The sequence below is a fragment of the Gallus gallus genome, chromosome 7 (assembly GCF_016699485.2).
Source record: "Gallus gallus isolate bGalGal1 chromosome 7, bGalGal1.mat.broiler.GRCg7b, whole genome shotgun sequence".
Classification (NCBI taxonomy): domain Eukaryota; kingdom Metazoa; phylum Chordata; class Aves; order Galliformes; family Phasianidae; genus Gallus; species Gallus gallus.
This window is the reverse complement of record NC_052538.1, coordinates 18108928-18122442: the sequence shown is the minus strand read 5'-3', so window position 1 is coordinate 18122442 and position 13515 is coordinate 18108928. Positions and strand designations below refer to the sequence as shown.

Here is a 13515-nt window from a genome sequence, read left to right as displayed (position 1 = left end):
TTCTTTATCTATTAATAAAACAATGAGAATCTGAAAACCCATCTTATTCAACATACATTCAGGCCTCTTTTCAAGTTTGTTTTCATGCAGTTCTTCTCTGACCTATATTTAGCAGTGGAACAAGGTTAATAAATTTGGAGTGTGGTTGCTGAGTTATATCAGGCAAAATTAAGGCCATTTTGATAGACTGTTGACAGTGGCTGTGGGACTGATCCTGCATTTCTCATTTTGGTGTTTGACAGCTTGCTGGCTTTGGAAATACTAACAGAGGGTCTGTTTTTTCTGTAAGGTTTCCAAAACAGCAACTTTCTTCACCCTTAGAGACTTGGTGGAGTTCACCATGCATTGATTGCGTTAAGGTTAGATTGTTGCAGGTAAAATATAGTTAAGTAAGTCGGTATTTAGATATTTCTGTATTTAGAAATGAATGGTAATACGGAACATAACAGTATGCTTGGCTAGGTGTAGTATGTGTTGGGAATGCATTTGAGCAGTCCTGGTTTTTGCACTAGTTTTCAGGAGATTTTGTAATAAGCTTGTAGATGCAGGTTTGCCACTATAAAGTCTGCAAAGATTTAGGAAGCTTTACCTGAGAGATCACTTTGCTAGTAAATAGTTACTGTTCAGATGTACAGATGCAATCAAACTGTATTTTCTTCTTCACTTCTTGGAACATTTACTATCTTAGTCTGCAGATCCAAAAAGCTTGCGGAAGAGAGATATTCATGGATTATTTGAGACTTTTTTATGATACAGATTAAAATATGAGATATCTCTTATGATGTTTTAGAAATCTGAAGTAGTAATTGCGCTTCAAGATGGCATTTGTATGACTGGTATGAGTGATCTAATTGCACCCTTCTCAGTGTCAAGGCATTTTGAGAGATCCAGAATAGTGTATACAGGAAAGAGCATTTGAAGGCAATACATTGCTGTAAACTGGAGATTACAAAAGTTGTGGGAGATCTAAAATGTGGATAGTACTTTGCCATTCTGAGGCTAACCAAGTAATCTAAACTGTCAACCTGACCAGTGCTTAAGGCTAAGTAAAGCTCTTGAAAATAAATAAATAATATAGATAGATAAATATACATATCAGGAGAGGAAAATGTCTGTATGGTCTGACAATCACCATTGTCATTGGTTCTGAACAGTGCGATGTCAAGAAAGTCTCAGGAGCAAGGTAAATTTAAACTAAATACATTAATTTACTCACCTGACATAGAAGCTTTATTTTTCGTTTTTCTTATTAAGTTGAAAATCTTGAAGCATAAGCTTCTCCTTCATAATGAAGATTTCTACCGACACACTATATTTTCTCTTTAGTTCTTACTTAATATTTCAGTTGAAAGTAATTTTCCAAAGAGGTTAGTTGCATCATTGCTTATTTCACAGAGTCACAGAATTGCAGGGCTGGAAGAGACCTCTAGAGGTAGAGCTCACCCCCCTGCTAAAGCAGGTTCCTTACAGCAGGACAGTAAAGAAGTTCTTCCTTGCATTAGTATGGAACTTCTTGTGTTCCAGTCTGCTTGCAGCCCCTTGTTCTGTTACATACATGCTTACTATTAAAAATACCCATATATTGCTAACAGTTTTTGGCTTGGTTATCCACAGCTGTCATAATTCACATTTTGTGCCTTAGATTTCATGTGTCAGGAAGAACCATTTGAAGTAATTTGTAAAGAATTGAAGAATCGCTGTGCTACACTTCTGTAAGTCTCTGTTTTTGCCTAGTGTCAGCTAGGTGTACCTGGATCACACTGTAGTTGACAGCTGAGAAGGAAGAGAGGAAGTAGTTCATGAAGTGACACCAAGGAAAAGGAGAAATTAAGAGTGTTTTTGGACAAGAAGATACTGTATGAGAAATGGCTTTAATGTAAGCTGTTGGAAGGAAGAAGAGGGGAGTAAAAACATAAAGCTAAATCTGATGAACTGTGGAACTCCTGAGAATAGATGGAGTTAGTGCTGGATTTTTTCACACCGTGGTATAGTGGATTCTTTCTCCTATATGGTTCATTCAGTGAAATGTAATATACACTTGGTCCCACAGGCTGTGCTTAAGCAAATAGTTGTATTAGGGATGGATTTGGTTTCAGTGGTGATCAAATAAGCCAACTATTGTGCTTGTGTGAGGAATAATAGCTTCTGGCAGGGGACGAAGGAGGAGCAGCTGGAGGCAATAATTACTAGACCCAGATGTGAATTTAATGGACTAGTCCAAAATAGCCAGAATTTCAGAAACAGCAAACCAGAAATAAGAGGATCTGTATTTCTTTAAATTTACATCTCAATGAAGGATTTTCTTTTTCGTTTGTGTTGACAAAGAACATGTACTAGCAAGAATGATCTGGTAAAGCGTTAAGGGTCTTTGCAGTAGAAGTCATTGGGAAGTGGGTGGGAACTTCACAATGAACTGAAATTCTGAAGCATATGAAGTTGTTTTTACTGAAGTGTTTTGTTGTTTTAAGCTTGATCGCTTCAGTGATTGCTTATAATGTTGTACCAGGGCAATGAACTGCAGCACAGAGATGAGACTGAGCAACTGTGCATTGGAAAGTAACATTGCTATCACAAAAACTGTTGTGAAATGGGAAAAATAAAACTGTTTCTGTGAAGATAGAGGGTAGGATGATGAGACAGTAGGGTTCAGTTAAGGTTTGTGCAAGAGATGGTAATACGCAGCCTGTTCATTATTGCCTGCGACAGACTTCAGTGAACAGACAGTTCTGCCTCAAACCCCAGTGTCTCAGGTCACGTTAAGGCAGTTTCAGCAGTAGCTCACCATCTTCAGCTGTGCTGATGTAACTTGAGCAGGCTGCGTGGTGAACCAAGTCAACGAATTCAACTGTTTTTAGAAAGGTTATTTTTGATATGTTTGGCAGTGGGTGATAGAGGAGTGCCAGGGGCACGGTGGTGAAAGGGAGAATGGGAAATGCCTGATTCAGTACTGTCAGTGAAATCCCATGTTGTGTAATGAGAAAAACTGACCTACCGAAAAATCTGCTGTGACACAGCAACAGCTAAGAACTGTGATCGTATCCTGGAGTCTAGCCAGAATAAATATTAGAATTCTACCTTCTAATTATTAACATCAGTAGCTGTGTATTACTCTGACCTTTCTGCAGGCTGGGATTTGCAGACTGCATCTCACATTATACAAATACCAAAAGATCTAAATTTGCCCTTTTTGATGAAGCCTTTGTTCAGCCATGTCCTTATCCCTGTGTCTCAGGCTTTCTGTTTCTGACAGTTGTTGAGGCCTAAGGTTCATTCAAAGCTTCCACTTTATTTATTGAATTTTTAACTTTGTAATCAGTTGATGTTAGTATCAAACAAAACAGAAGTCTCTCTAGCTGAGAGAAGAGGGAAAGGAGAGGTTATACGTAAGGAAAAGTGTGCTTGTTTGGATGTAGAGTTAAGTTGCTGCTTGTTTCACAGCAGAACAGAGTTTCTTCTTCCTCTGTATACATTCCCAAAGAAGTGACTCTGTCGCTGTGCTGTCAGCATATAGACAGCTCTGATATTGGCTCAGAGGGATGTGCAGCCCAATTACCTTGGACTGGAGCAGAGGTCAGTTCCAGAGAAAATCAAACAATGTGTTTTTTATTTTGGTGCGTTTGTATTTCATCGTGCAGTTCATTTCCCCACCACTTCTTATTTTTAAATGAACACAGATCACAACTGCATCTGGATTCATTTTGCATTACTTTGGTCCCATCTGAAATTGTACTTCATTTTATTCACTGCTTCTGTGGCAGAAGTTTTTGTACAGTCAGATTTATCGAGGTTTCCCACGTGCACTGGGGATTATAGGCAGATGAGTAATTTCCATACTCTAAACACGTTTCAGAAATTCAGTGTGTGTCATAATGAAGAAGTTGCATTGGCTCTTCAACGAATGACAAAGCAGTTTTTAAGTGCTTAATGTGGTGCTGTGCTCAATATAAACTGAAGCAGCTTATGTAAAACCTTGACATTTAATGTGACTTAACTTCTCCAATTTATATGAAATGAATAAATTGGGCAATTTGTTTTTTTCCCGCATGTAAAAATAAGTTCATTTATTTTTAGTGTTAATATTCAATCACAGCATTAGGTACATAGAGGAGTTTTGCCTAATTTTGTCAGAGTAGGTATTTGACCTCATTGTTATGTGACTGTTAAATAATATTGATGCTATTTACTACAACGATATCAGTTATTCAACTATATGTGACCAGAAAGTTGATATCTTAACCTTATTTCAACTTAAATTCTGGGGGAAAACTATAAGTTAAAAAAATAAAGGTTAGAAATAGTTTTAAGAGACTGTCCACATTTTTTCAGTCATCACATAATGAGAGCAAGTTTAAAAACCAACGTCATGGGTTGTAGAATATAACTAGTTGTAGTTTAAATTAGAGAAACTTGGTAAGATAAGCAACTCCATTATCTGTATCACCTTGAAAGTGAGACTTGGTAATGTGACAGGAAGGCGTGTCACATATATGCCTTTAGAAGGCACCCATATATAATCATGGATATTACTGTTTAAGAACAGTCATTTTCTGAAATGATTGATTATAGACTATAGCTGTTAGAGTGAGGCTGTACTTTTTGAGACTTAATATTGTAAGGACATTCTTTCAATACAAGTATATAGTATTTCATCAGGTGTAATGTACCTGCAGAACAGATAGCTTCTCTCTTTTTTCCAGCAAACCTTGAAGCTGTAGTGTGTTGGAAATGTTTTGGCTTGCTGATTTTTCTCAGATGGTTTTTATGAAGGGCTCAGTGAAGTTGCTACGTTGTGTGGAGGTTTATAACTGCCTTAAATTAGTGAGGTTCCCATCAAGAGAGGGAGATGTTTTCCTGCAGTTTCTGGTGAGAAGAATAACAGAAGAGGAAAAAAGATAGGAAAAGCCTAAAAACTAAGAGAAGAGATTTTCAAAAGAAAATCCGGATGTATGATAGCAACATTTAAATTTCCAGGCATTTGAAAGAAACTCAGTAGTGTGTGGTGTTTTCCTTTCCAATGTTTCTATCTGTTAGCCTGAGACTGGTTTCCATGAGGGGCTCGGTCAGTTATACTCGTTCCTCACAATGCAACTCCTGTTGTATTAGCAGAGATAATCATCTCAAAGAAGCATCTCCATCTCAATTATTCCACTGGCATTTAAACAGCCAGCCAACTAGCACCAGCGCTGTTTGGCAATGGGAGTAAGACTCCAAATAGCTGAGCTGTTTTTTTTCTGTGAGCGTTGCAGAAGAGGAAAGGTGACTGTGGAGGATATGTCTGGGCATTGTCATACATCTCTGCTTGAGATCTTGCTCGTGCTTCCCTGTCAGTTTAAGAGGGGAGAATTCTTTTTGCCATTTTGACTTTGGGCATTTTGGCTCAGTTACTGAACCTTGTGAGTTGTGTTCTGCAACCAGTTGCTGGTTGGAATATTGTCTGAACACTGTTACACCAATACACTGCTTTCCATCTACTAACATACTCTGCTTTTAAGTATGTAGCAATAAGATAATGTTATTGAATGAATCTGACTAGTTCCGAAGTTTGCACTGTCTCTGTGCTTACTTGCTGTCCTTAAAGCTACGTGGAATTTTGAATGAAGTTTGTAAAACTGGATAATTCCACCTGTGGTGGCTGCTGGAGTCTTCATTTCCTTGCATGAAGGAAGGCAAATCTTTTCTGAGGTTGCAGTGTTTCCCAATTGGAGCATTCCTTGTAACATCAATGCAATTTGAATATTAGTTGTTGTTATAGCATGCTTGTGAAATTCCATACTTTGAAAAACAAACAATTGCATTACTCCGTGACTATGCATTGTATTTTGTTAGATTGGGACCAAAGCTTTTCAATGGAAATACTGAATGCTGATTGAGTTGGTATGTAAAAATAACTGGTTCAGACAGTTCTTGAAAGTTTTAGAATAACAACAATTAGGTACCTGAATAGTTAACATCCTTATGAGTTACTCTAATCCGTTAGTAACATTACATGAATTTTATGTCATTTAATGATTTGACAGGTGATTGGCTTCTAATACTATCTAAGACTCAGTACAAAATAAAATATGAAGAATGATAGGGTAGAATGAAAAATAACTTCCTTTGGGTTTTCTTTCCAGGCTGATAAGTGAAGAGCTGCCAGAAGTTCCTGTACTTTACAGAGATGTCTCGTCCCTTTTGCTAATCCAGATTTTAACCATGCCCCAACCATTGCACAAAGGTATGTTGCAAGAATATGTGCATTTAAAAGACTGTTCATGAGTGTGCATTCATGGTGACTTCCAGAATGGTAAATTGTAGCTTGTCTACTGTGCATTCTAAAATAATGCTTCTCCCTTATCTACAGAAGATGGCATTGAACAGAAATTTTTGCTGTAGTTTGACAGGCTTATCTGTGTCCCTTGTCTTCTCACCTTATCAGTCAGCCTATTCAGTGAAGATACAAGAGCTGAGCAAAAACTATTTCTTTTCCTGAAGAGGTGTCTTTGTTTGACCTTCATCTCTTTTCTTAGAGGGGCAGCTCAATACTTCAAGTTGAACTGAGTGCCTCAGGCTGAAAGATTGTAATTTAGTTTGAAATTCAGAGTTTAAATTGCAGCACTTGTGTATAATAGGTCATATACGAGGATGGTAATTGCTGTGATGTGGCAACCCTGCTAGAGACAGCATATAAAAAAAAAATTTGGAATAAATATTAATTTAGGAACCATACTTTTCATTGTTAAGATCATAACCTTTTTAAAACATTTTTTTTTTCCTGTATAAAAGGATCAAATGAAATTTGTCCATCTTGCTAATAGTGTATGCTCCAGGTTATGGTGGCTTAGCCCCTCTGCTTTCTGCTTTGATTATTTATAGCTACACCTTGGTTTTAAAGAGAGAACAAAACGGTTTGTTTTTTTTTTCTGTTTTGGTGTCTGTGTGGCTATTTTCATGCCTACTGGCTTTTACTAATTTCTGAATAGGTAAGTACAGAGACTGTTTTACATACACCTAACTTTCCACTGAAGGAAGTGTGCAGTCCTCACTACTGATTGTTCAAAATGATTTAAAACATGAGCTCAGACAACTTTGTGTGAGTCTGTTAACATGGTGGGTTGTGTTTTTGTCGTTCATTGTGCATGTTAAACGTGTCCAAATGATTATTAGATAAAAAATCTGGAGTATTGATGAAAACACATACCTTTTGGGTTTTTTTTAAAACAGTTTTAACATAACTTAATCAGATGGACTTAAGAGCAGCAAAATATATTCTAAACAGAGAAATTTCAGGGAAGGGAGTGGTCAAGCCAAAGTACAAACAATATTCTTTCTGTAGCTTACATTCGAGCATTGAAGCATGCTATTTATGAAAGTCTATCTTTATCCTAGGAAAGGCATTGTTCGGTTAATGATAGTAAGGAATCCTGTGGAGAAGTCTGTAAAATACTGCACATCAGCAGCATATTTTGATTTTGCTCTTAGCTTTAGTATGTGTTGCATTTGAAAGGACAAAGGCAAGTGGCAGGAAGATGATGAATGTAACCGCTTCACATCTGCAAAGCATTAAATCGGAAGTAAATTACTATTTATCTTTCTAATTTTTGCTTCATCAAAACAGGCAGAGTGAAAAAGTCTTTCATGATACTTCGTCATGAGGTGTAGAATGCAGTTGAGAAAAATAGGTACTAACATATGTGTTTAGAACTTTTGTACTTGGTGTATAGGTCGCAGAGTCGAATGCAGATATCGTTAATTCATGGTAGAGAGCCTAAGCACAAAAAGGTAAAAATGAGTTTTGCTGGGTCGTGTGCCAAGCTAGTGACAGATGGAAAAACCCATGTTTGACCCTGCTGCTTCCTGAACGTTCTTTGCTGCTTTGAAGTGATTGCAGGGTGCGGGAGTTGAGGGCTTGGCTGACGCCAGCATTCAGACAGGGCAGATGCCGGTGTGCTGATAGATAAGTTTGAGTACATTCTCTTAATAAGAGACTTAACACCACCTCTTCTGCAGTGTAGTTGCAGTATGGTGCAGAACCCCATGGTAATGGTGATGAAGAATATTTAGGGCTTAGTCAATGAAAGATTTCCTTTCTCTTCTAGCAGGAACACTGTCTTTTAATGGGGCTGGTTTTGCAGTATTTTTTTAGGCATGTTGATGTGTTCATAGAAACAATATTTGTATCCCTACAAGAAACTAAAATTGTTCAAGTATTAAATCATCTTTCTGTTCATACTCAAAATACTTTTCATTAAAACTGTTTTTAGAATAGGCAAACATGAGGGCTCTGTAAGGAAGGACCCAAACTTTTTTGCCCTTCGGATGCAGCACTAGGAGTTGTGTTAACTACCCTATTAACTCTTGGATGGCTGTCAGTATCTTTTAAAATCTGACGTCAATTAAGTAATAAAAATGCCGTTACTGTTCAGCCTTTTCACTCAGAGAAGAAAATTGATCTGGACGCATCACAAAGAACACAGCAAATTAAATCCTTTTCTACAGGAGAAACTTTGTGGTGGAGGTCAGAGCATTTACAAGCACTTACCATATTTGTCGAGAACAAAAAAGATACAGTATACCTCTTTTGTAGTGTAATCAGCAAAATAGCCTCTGTGTTCAATAAATGAAAATAATTTGATGTTTTTAATCATTATTTTTTTGAAGTGTTTGACATTAGAACATGGGTGTAGCTTTTATAGTTTCACATGCTCAGCATTTTGAAATGTGCACAAGACTAAACGCACAATCCACAAAGGAGGTCTGGTTTAATTCTGTTGCAGCTGTGGTGCAGAGGATGGGCAGTTCACAGCCGGGACTCACCAACAGCAAGTAATAGTAAATGAGGATTTTGTTTCTAGCACCTCTAGCTCCTTTCTTATGGAACTACAAAATGATGTTCTGTATGAAGAAAGGTAGTACAGAAATAGAGACAGCCGCTTGATGGTTACTAAAAACTTATGTTCTTGTGAACCAAATTTACAACCTTTTGGTGACAATTCCTATATGTTGAACAAATCACTTAATTAAAATAAACTGTTCTTCATTAATGTGAAAATTTTTGTTGTCCAAGGACCTGACTTTTGTCAGGTTTGTACGTGACTTTGCAAGGTTTGTAATTGCACAGTGTTCATAGCTTCCACTGGTTTCAAATTCTGCTTTGCTTTGAAAGTAAAAAAAATAAAAAATTAAAAAAAAAATCACTGTTGCAGAGTACTTAAAAAACAAAACAAAAACCGATTCTGGGTGTGCGTGTGACTCACGGGTGCACAGGGCCAGTGCTGAGCTGGCTGTCAGTGGCCCGGTGCTGTCCTCAATGCCACACATGCAGGGAGTGGCAGAAACTAGCTGGGGCTGCACTGTGCAGCCCAGTGGTGCTGCTTGTAGAGTCTGTGATGCGGGAGTGACGCTGAGAGTTTAGCCTACCTTCCATATGCTGTGGGAAAGGTTTTCTTCTTTAGTGTGTAACACCTAGGCTCAGCCTCCACACACCTTTTTTATTTTTATTTTCCCAGCTCTGATAAAGCCTGGATGCTGAAAGGTCTGACCTGTGTGCTCTGACATGTTCTTCTTCTCTAGTTTCAATGACATGCAACGAAAGTAGAGCATGCAGCACCGGGGTGAACACTTAAGCTTTCCTTTAGTGATTGGATAAAGATCTTGACTAAAAATAGAATGAGTGTAATCAACTTGAATAGTATCCAATTTGAATGTGGAAGCTGAAGTATTTATCTATATATACTGAGGCTTTCAGTATAGCTTTCATAGATTATATTAAGTTCAGTGCTGTCTCTGTTTGTTCTGAAGATACTTGTTCAAATAACTGATCAAGTGTAGATGAGGAAGAAAATTTTCAAAGGCTGTTTATATAAAGATGCCCTTTTGAGTTCACTCGAGAAGGTTCTTCCTTTTGCATTTGCTTTCTTTCTGCTGTCATCACCTCCCAGCATATGCTATCTGATTTGCTCACAATTAAGCTGGAAGATACAGATTGGTGGTAATGCACTAACGTGCACACTTCTTGCACTGATGCTAAAATTAGGGTTCTTGAAATGTTTCCTATATAAACTCTATTCTTAAGATATTTTAAACTCTGTTTTTAAGGGGCACTTAATGGAATAGGATGCTGTGACGTAATTTGGTTCAAAAAAATTTTTATAAGTAGGAATATAAAAGCATTTCTCAACATTGTGCAAAAATAAGTACAAAAATTGAGTACTAAACTCTCTCACCTATAGTGACCTAGTCTTAGTAATGTAACTTTTAGATTGTCAAGAATAGCACTAATTAGCCTTTGTAGACACACACCCTAAGACATACCTGCGTTTAGTGCAGGATGTTTCACGGTGTATCATCTGCAGCAGGAGGGATCAAGGCATCACAGCCTACAAATATACTAGCCATCTTTTGGATTATTAAAGAGGAAAAAAACAACAGAAGTGCACAGGCTCCACCAGGGGGCCATCGGGAAAACAGTGCAGCATCAACAGAAAGGCAGACAAGATAGATAGCACTTCACAAAGGAAGGAAACAGCTCTTTGTGCTAGATGAGAATGTAACAGCTGTGATGTTATGGATACCTGCAGATGTCAAGTGTCTTTCGTTTTATAAATAAGAAATCTCATTTAATAGTGGGATGATAGTTGGTCTTCCTACTGGTGTTTTTAGTGCCCCTCCTCTGGGATGGTTTTGTTACTAAAGTACCTGTTCTTTAAGCCTGGGCTCTCATTATTCAGCAGACTAGCAGACTGTCTTTGAGATACTCCTCTGATTTTATTTTATTCATTTTTATTTTTTTCCCCCTGAAAATATGCCATGAAATTTTACAGAAGTCAGAACTTCTTAAGAGCAGCCCAGGCCACTCTTCTGTATTAGCTGAATGTGTACTTTTGGAACATAATTCTCTGTTCCCCAGAAACTAGTTCATCATCATAATACAGGCTGTGTTCAAATGCAGCTGGCAAACAGAACTTCTCTAAGAGGCTCTTCTAGTCAGCAAAGCCTAGAATTTCCAAGAAAAAAGCAAAGGACAAAGAGGGCAGCATTTAAAATACAGATGTCACTGCTCTCTATCTTCAGATCCTGCTTGTCTTGTTAGGCCCAGCTCAGAGAGTCTCTTAGTTGGTGTATTCCAAACCTCCTTTCATGCTTCAAGAGTGCTGTCTTCTGTTCACTTAAATTATGAACATTTTGTGGTATTTTGTTTTGTCTTTTAATCAAAACACAAAAGGTGCATACCAGTGTCCTAAGCTGAGCTAACTAAGCTTTTTTTAATATATCTATTGTTTCGAACATGTGACTAAAAAAAAATCAGGAAAAGAACACACACAAAATGTTCTCTCAGGTGAATGTTAGTATTTTCTGGTTGAATTGAATGAATGTCTTCTACAATATTTTAAGAATGAACATTGCTTATTAAGAATTGCTTATTACTTAAAATATCAAAAGTTAAACTTTAAATTTTAACACAATATGTAAAGTAGTAAACTAAAGGTGGAGAACCATTACCAATCTATATTGGTAAATTAGTCAAAATGGCAACCTTCTTGCTGAGTGTTTGCTTCACCAGAGTTCTTGGAGCCCCGCTTGGGCTACATATCCGTGTAAAATAGTCAGTGTTCAAAAGAGATTGCAGTTAGGCAAGAGGTTGGGAAAACAACTGGTACTTGTATAGGTATGCAATCACACTTGTCTGCATTCTCTTTGAATCTTTTTTTTGTTTGTTTGTTTAAAGCTAGAACAGCACCAAATATTTTGAAAGTAGATGGCTTTTACAGTAAGCTTGTCTTATTGAATGTAGGGGATTATTAAATTTGAAGTTTTTGCTTCTATCTGAGTTGGTTATGTCTGCAGAAAAAACAATTTCATTATTGTTTTCACAGATTTCTATTGCTTGTGTGCTCATAGTTGAATTTTGTGCATCTCAGCCCAAAAAATTTACTGATATCTTACCCCTTCTATTCCTCAGAAGGATTTCTAAGGAAGTAAAAGTGTCAGCAGAGGAAAAAAGTGTGGCCTAGAGTGTTAATGGGATATGATAGATTCCCATTCTGGGGAAACGTAAAGAGGAAAACCAATTATAATGCTACCTGCTGAAGAGTAGGTTGGGTGAAGTATAGCAGAGTTCATTGTCATGTTTGTTGTAAACTCAGGAAGATAATGCCAAAAATAAAAAAGTAGCTTTAATTACATCATTAGAAATAATCACTTTAGATGCTTAAATTATGCTTTTTTTATATACTCAATGACATTAAAAGTGTCAAAATTTCTCTGCATTCATTTGTAAACATTTGTTAAATATAAGAACAATTGTTAGTTCATAAACTTAATTATGTACCCAAGTCTTAGGTGTGTTCATTTCAGAAATCAGTAGTGGTTTTTGATACCAGGTAGAAGAAAGGAGAAGGAAGGCATTTCATCTCACTTACCTCCTTTTCATCTTCATGTAAGAAGCTTGTTTAAATCCTTTGGGAAGAAAAAATGAGTTTAACCCAATTTTTGTAAGGTGTTTACATAAATAAAATTATTTTGCTTGACTTCAAAGCTTGAGTAGATTTTTTAATAAAATCTTCATTTTTGTGTACATTGTTTTAGATTTAATATATTGCTGTTATACTTGTGCTTAAGGAGTGGTGAAAGTAATGATAGAAACTTCTTTGATCTACCTAGAGGTTTAAGAAATCCGATCATTTGCAAAGAGAAATACAGCCTGAAGTGAAGAGAGACAGAGATTGTTGCTGTATTTTCCTTTCAGAGATAATTACGTTCACCTTTTTCCTGTTCCAGTTTTAGGACATTGCATATTGACTCTGTTAGCTTCCCAGAAAAGATTTCAAAGCCTTTTTCCTGCAGCTTGTATGTAGGAGATAAGCCCTTTAAATACTGTGAAGAAGCATAAGCAAATAAGGATATTTTTTAAAGTAAGATCTAAAACAGTGGTCTATCCTTTATCCTAGTTCTGTATTCACATGGTGTTTGGAAAATAATTACTCAATAAAGAGTGATTTGCAGCATGATTGTTATGGCTGGATCCATATCTGGAAGCAGAGAGAAAGAAAGTATGATAAATGTCCTTTGTGCTGTGACTTCTTTGCAAAATTAACTCTTCCAGTATTTGTATGACTGTGATTTAACTCAAATGGTTTAGTCATTACCAGTTGGTATGGTAGGATGCTAGCTTACATCTACAGGACCTAATCAGTTGTAGCTATCAGTAGTCATTGGCTTAACATGAGGCAACATTTGGACAAAACAGAATTTTGTAACATCACCAAGTCCTTAGAAGGGGGGGGATTACTTCTGATCAGGATTAAGGTGAACATATGGAGCAGTGGAAAATTACTTGCCCTGTACTTGTTCAATTCACTAGGGCTACTGAAGTTGGTTTTGAAAGTAAGTAAATATAATGGTTTTGTTTTAAGTCTTTGTTTTTCTTATACTTGTCTTGTTTGCTTTTTTGTTTGAAGAACATCATATCCTTATCTATAGCCTCTGTAGTCGGTATAATTGCTAAAAATACAAAGTGTTTGTAAATGACTTCCT

At 36.9% G+C, this 13515-nt stretch overlaps 1 protein-coding gene across 8 annotated transcripts in view; it reads left to right on the top strand.

The window, feature by feature from the left end:
- UBR3 (ubiquitin protein ligase E3 component n-recognin 3 (putative)) overlaps nucleotides 1-13515 on the top strand; it is a 96047-nt gene that overhangs the window by 72311 nt on the left and 10221 nt on the right. For all 8 annotated transcript variants that reach the window (XM_015289672.4, XM_015289671.4, XM_015289668.4 and 5 more), the window contains one exon: nucleotides 6117-6217. In XM_015289672.4, coding sequence (XP_015145158.2) covers nucleotides 6117-6217 — 101 coding nt within the window. The remainder of the gene's footprint in view (nucleotides 1-6116; nucleotides 6218-13515) is intronic.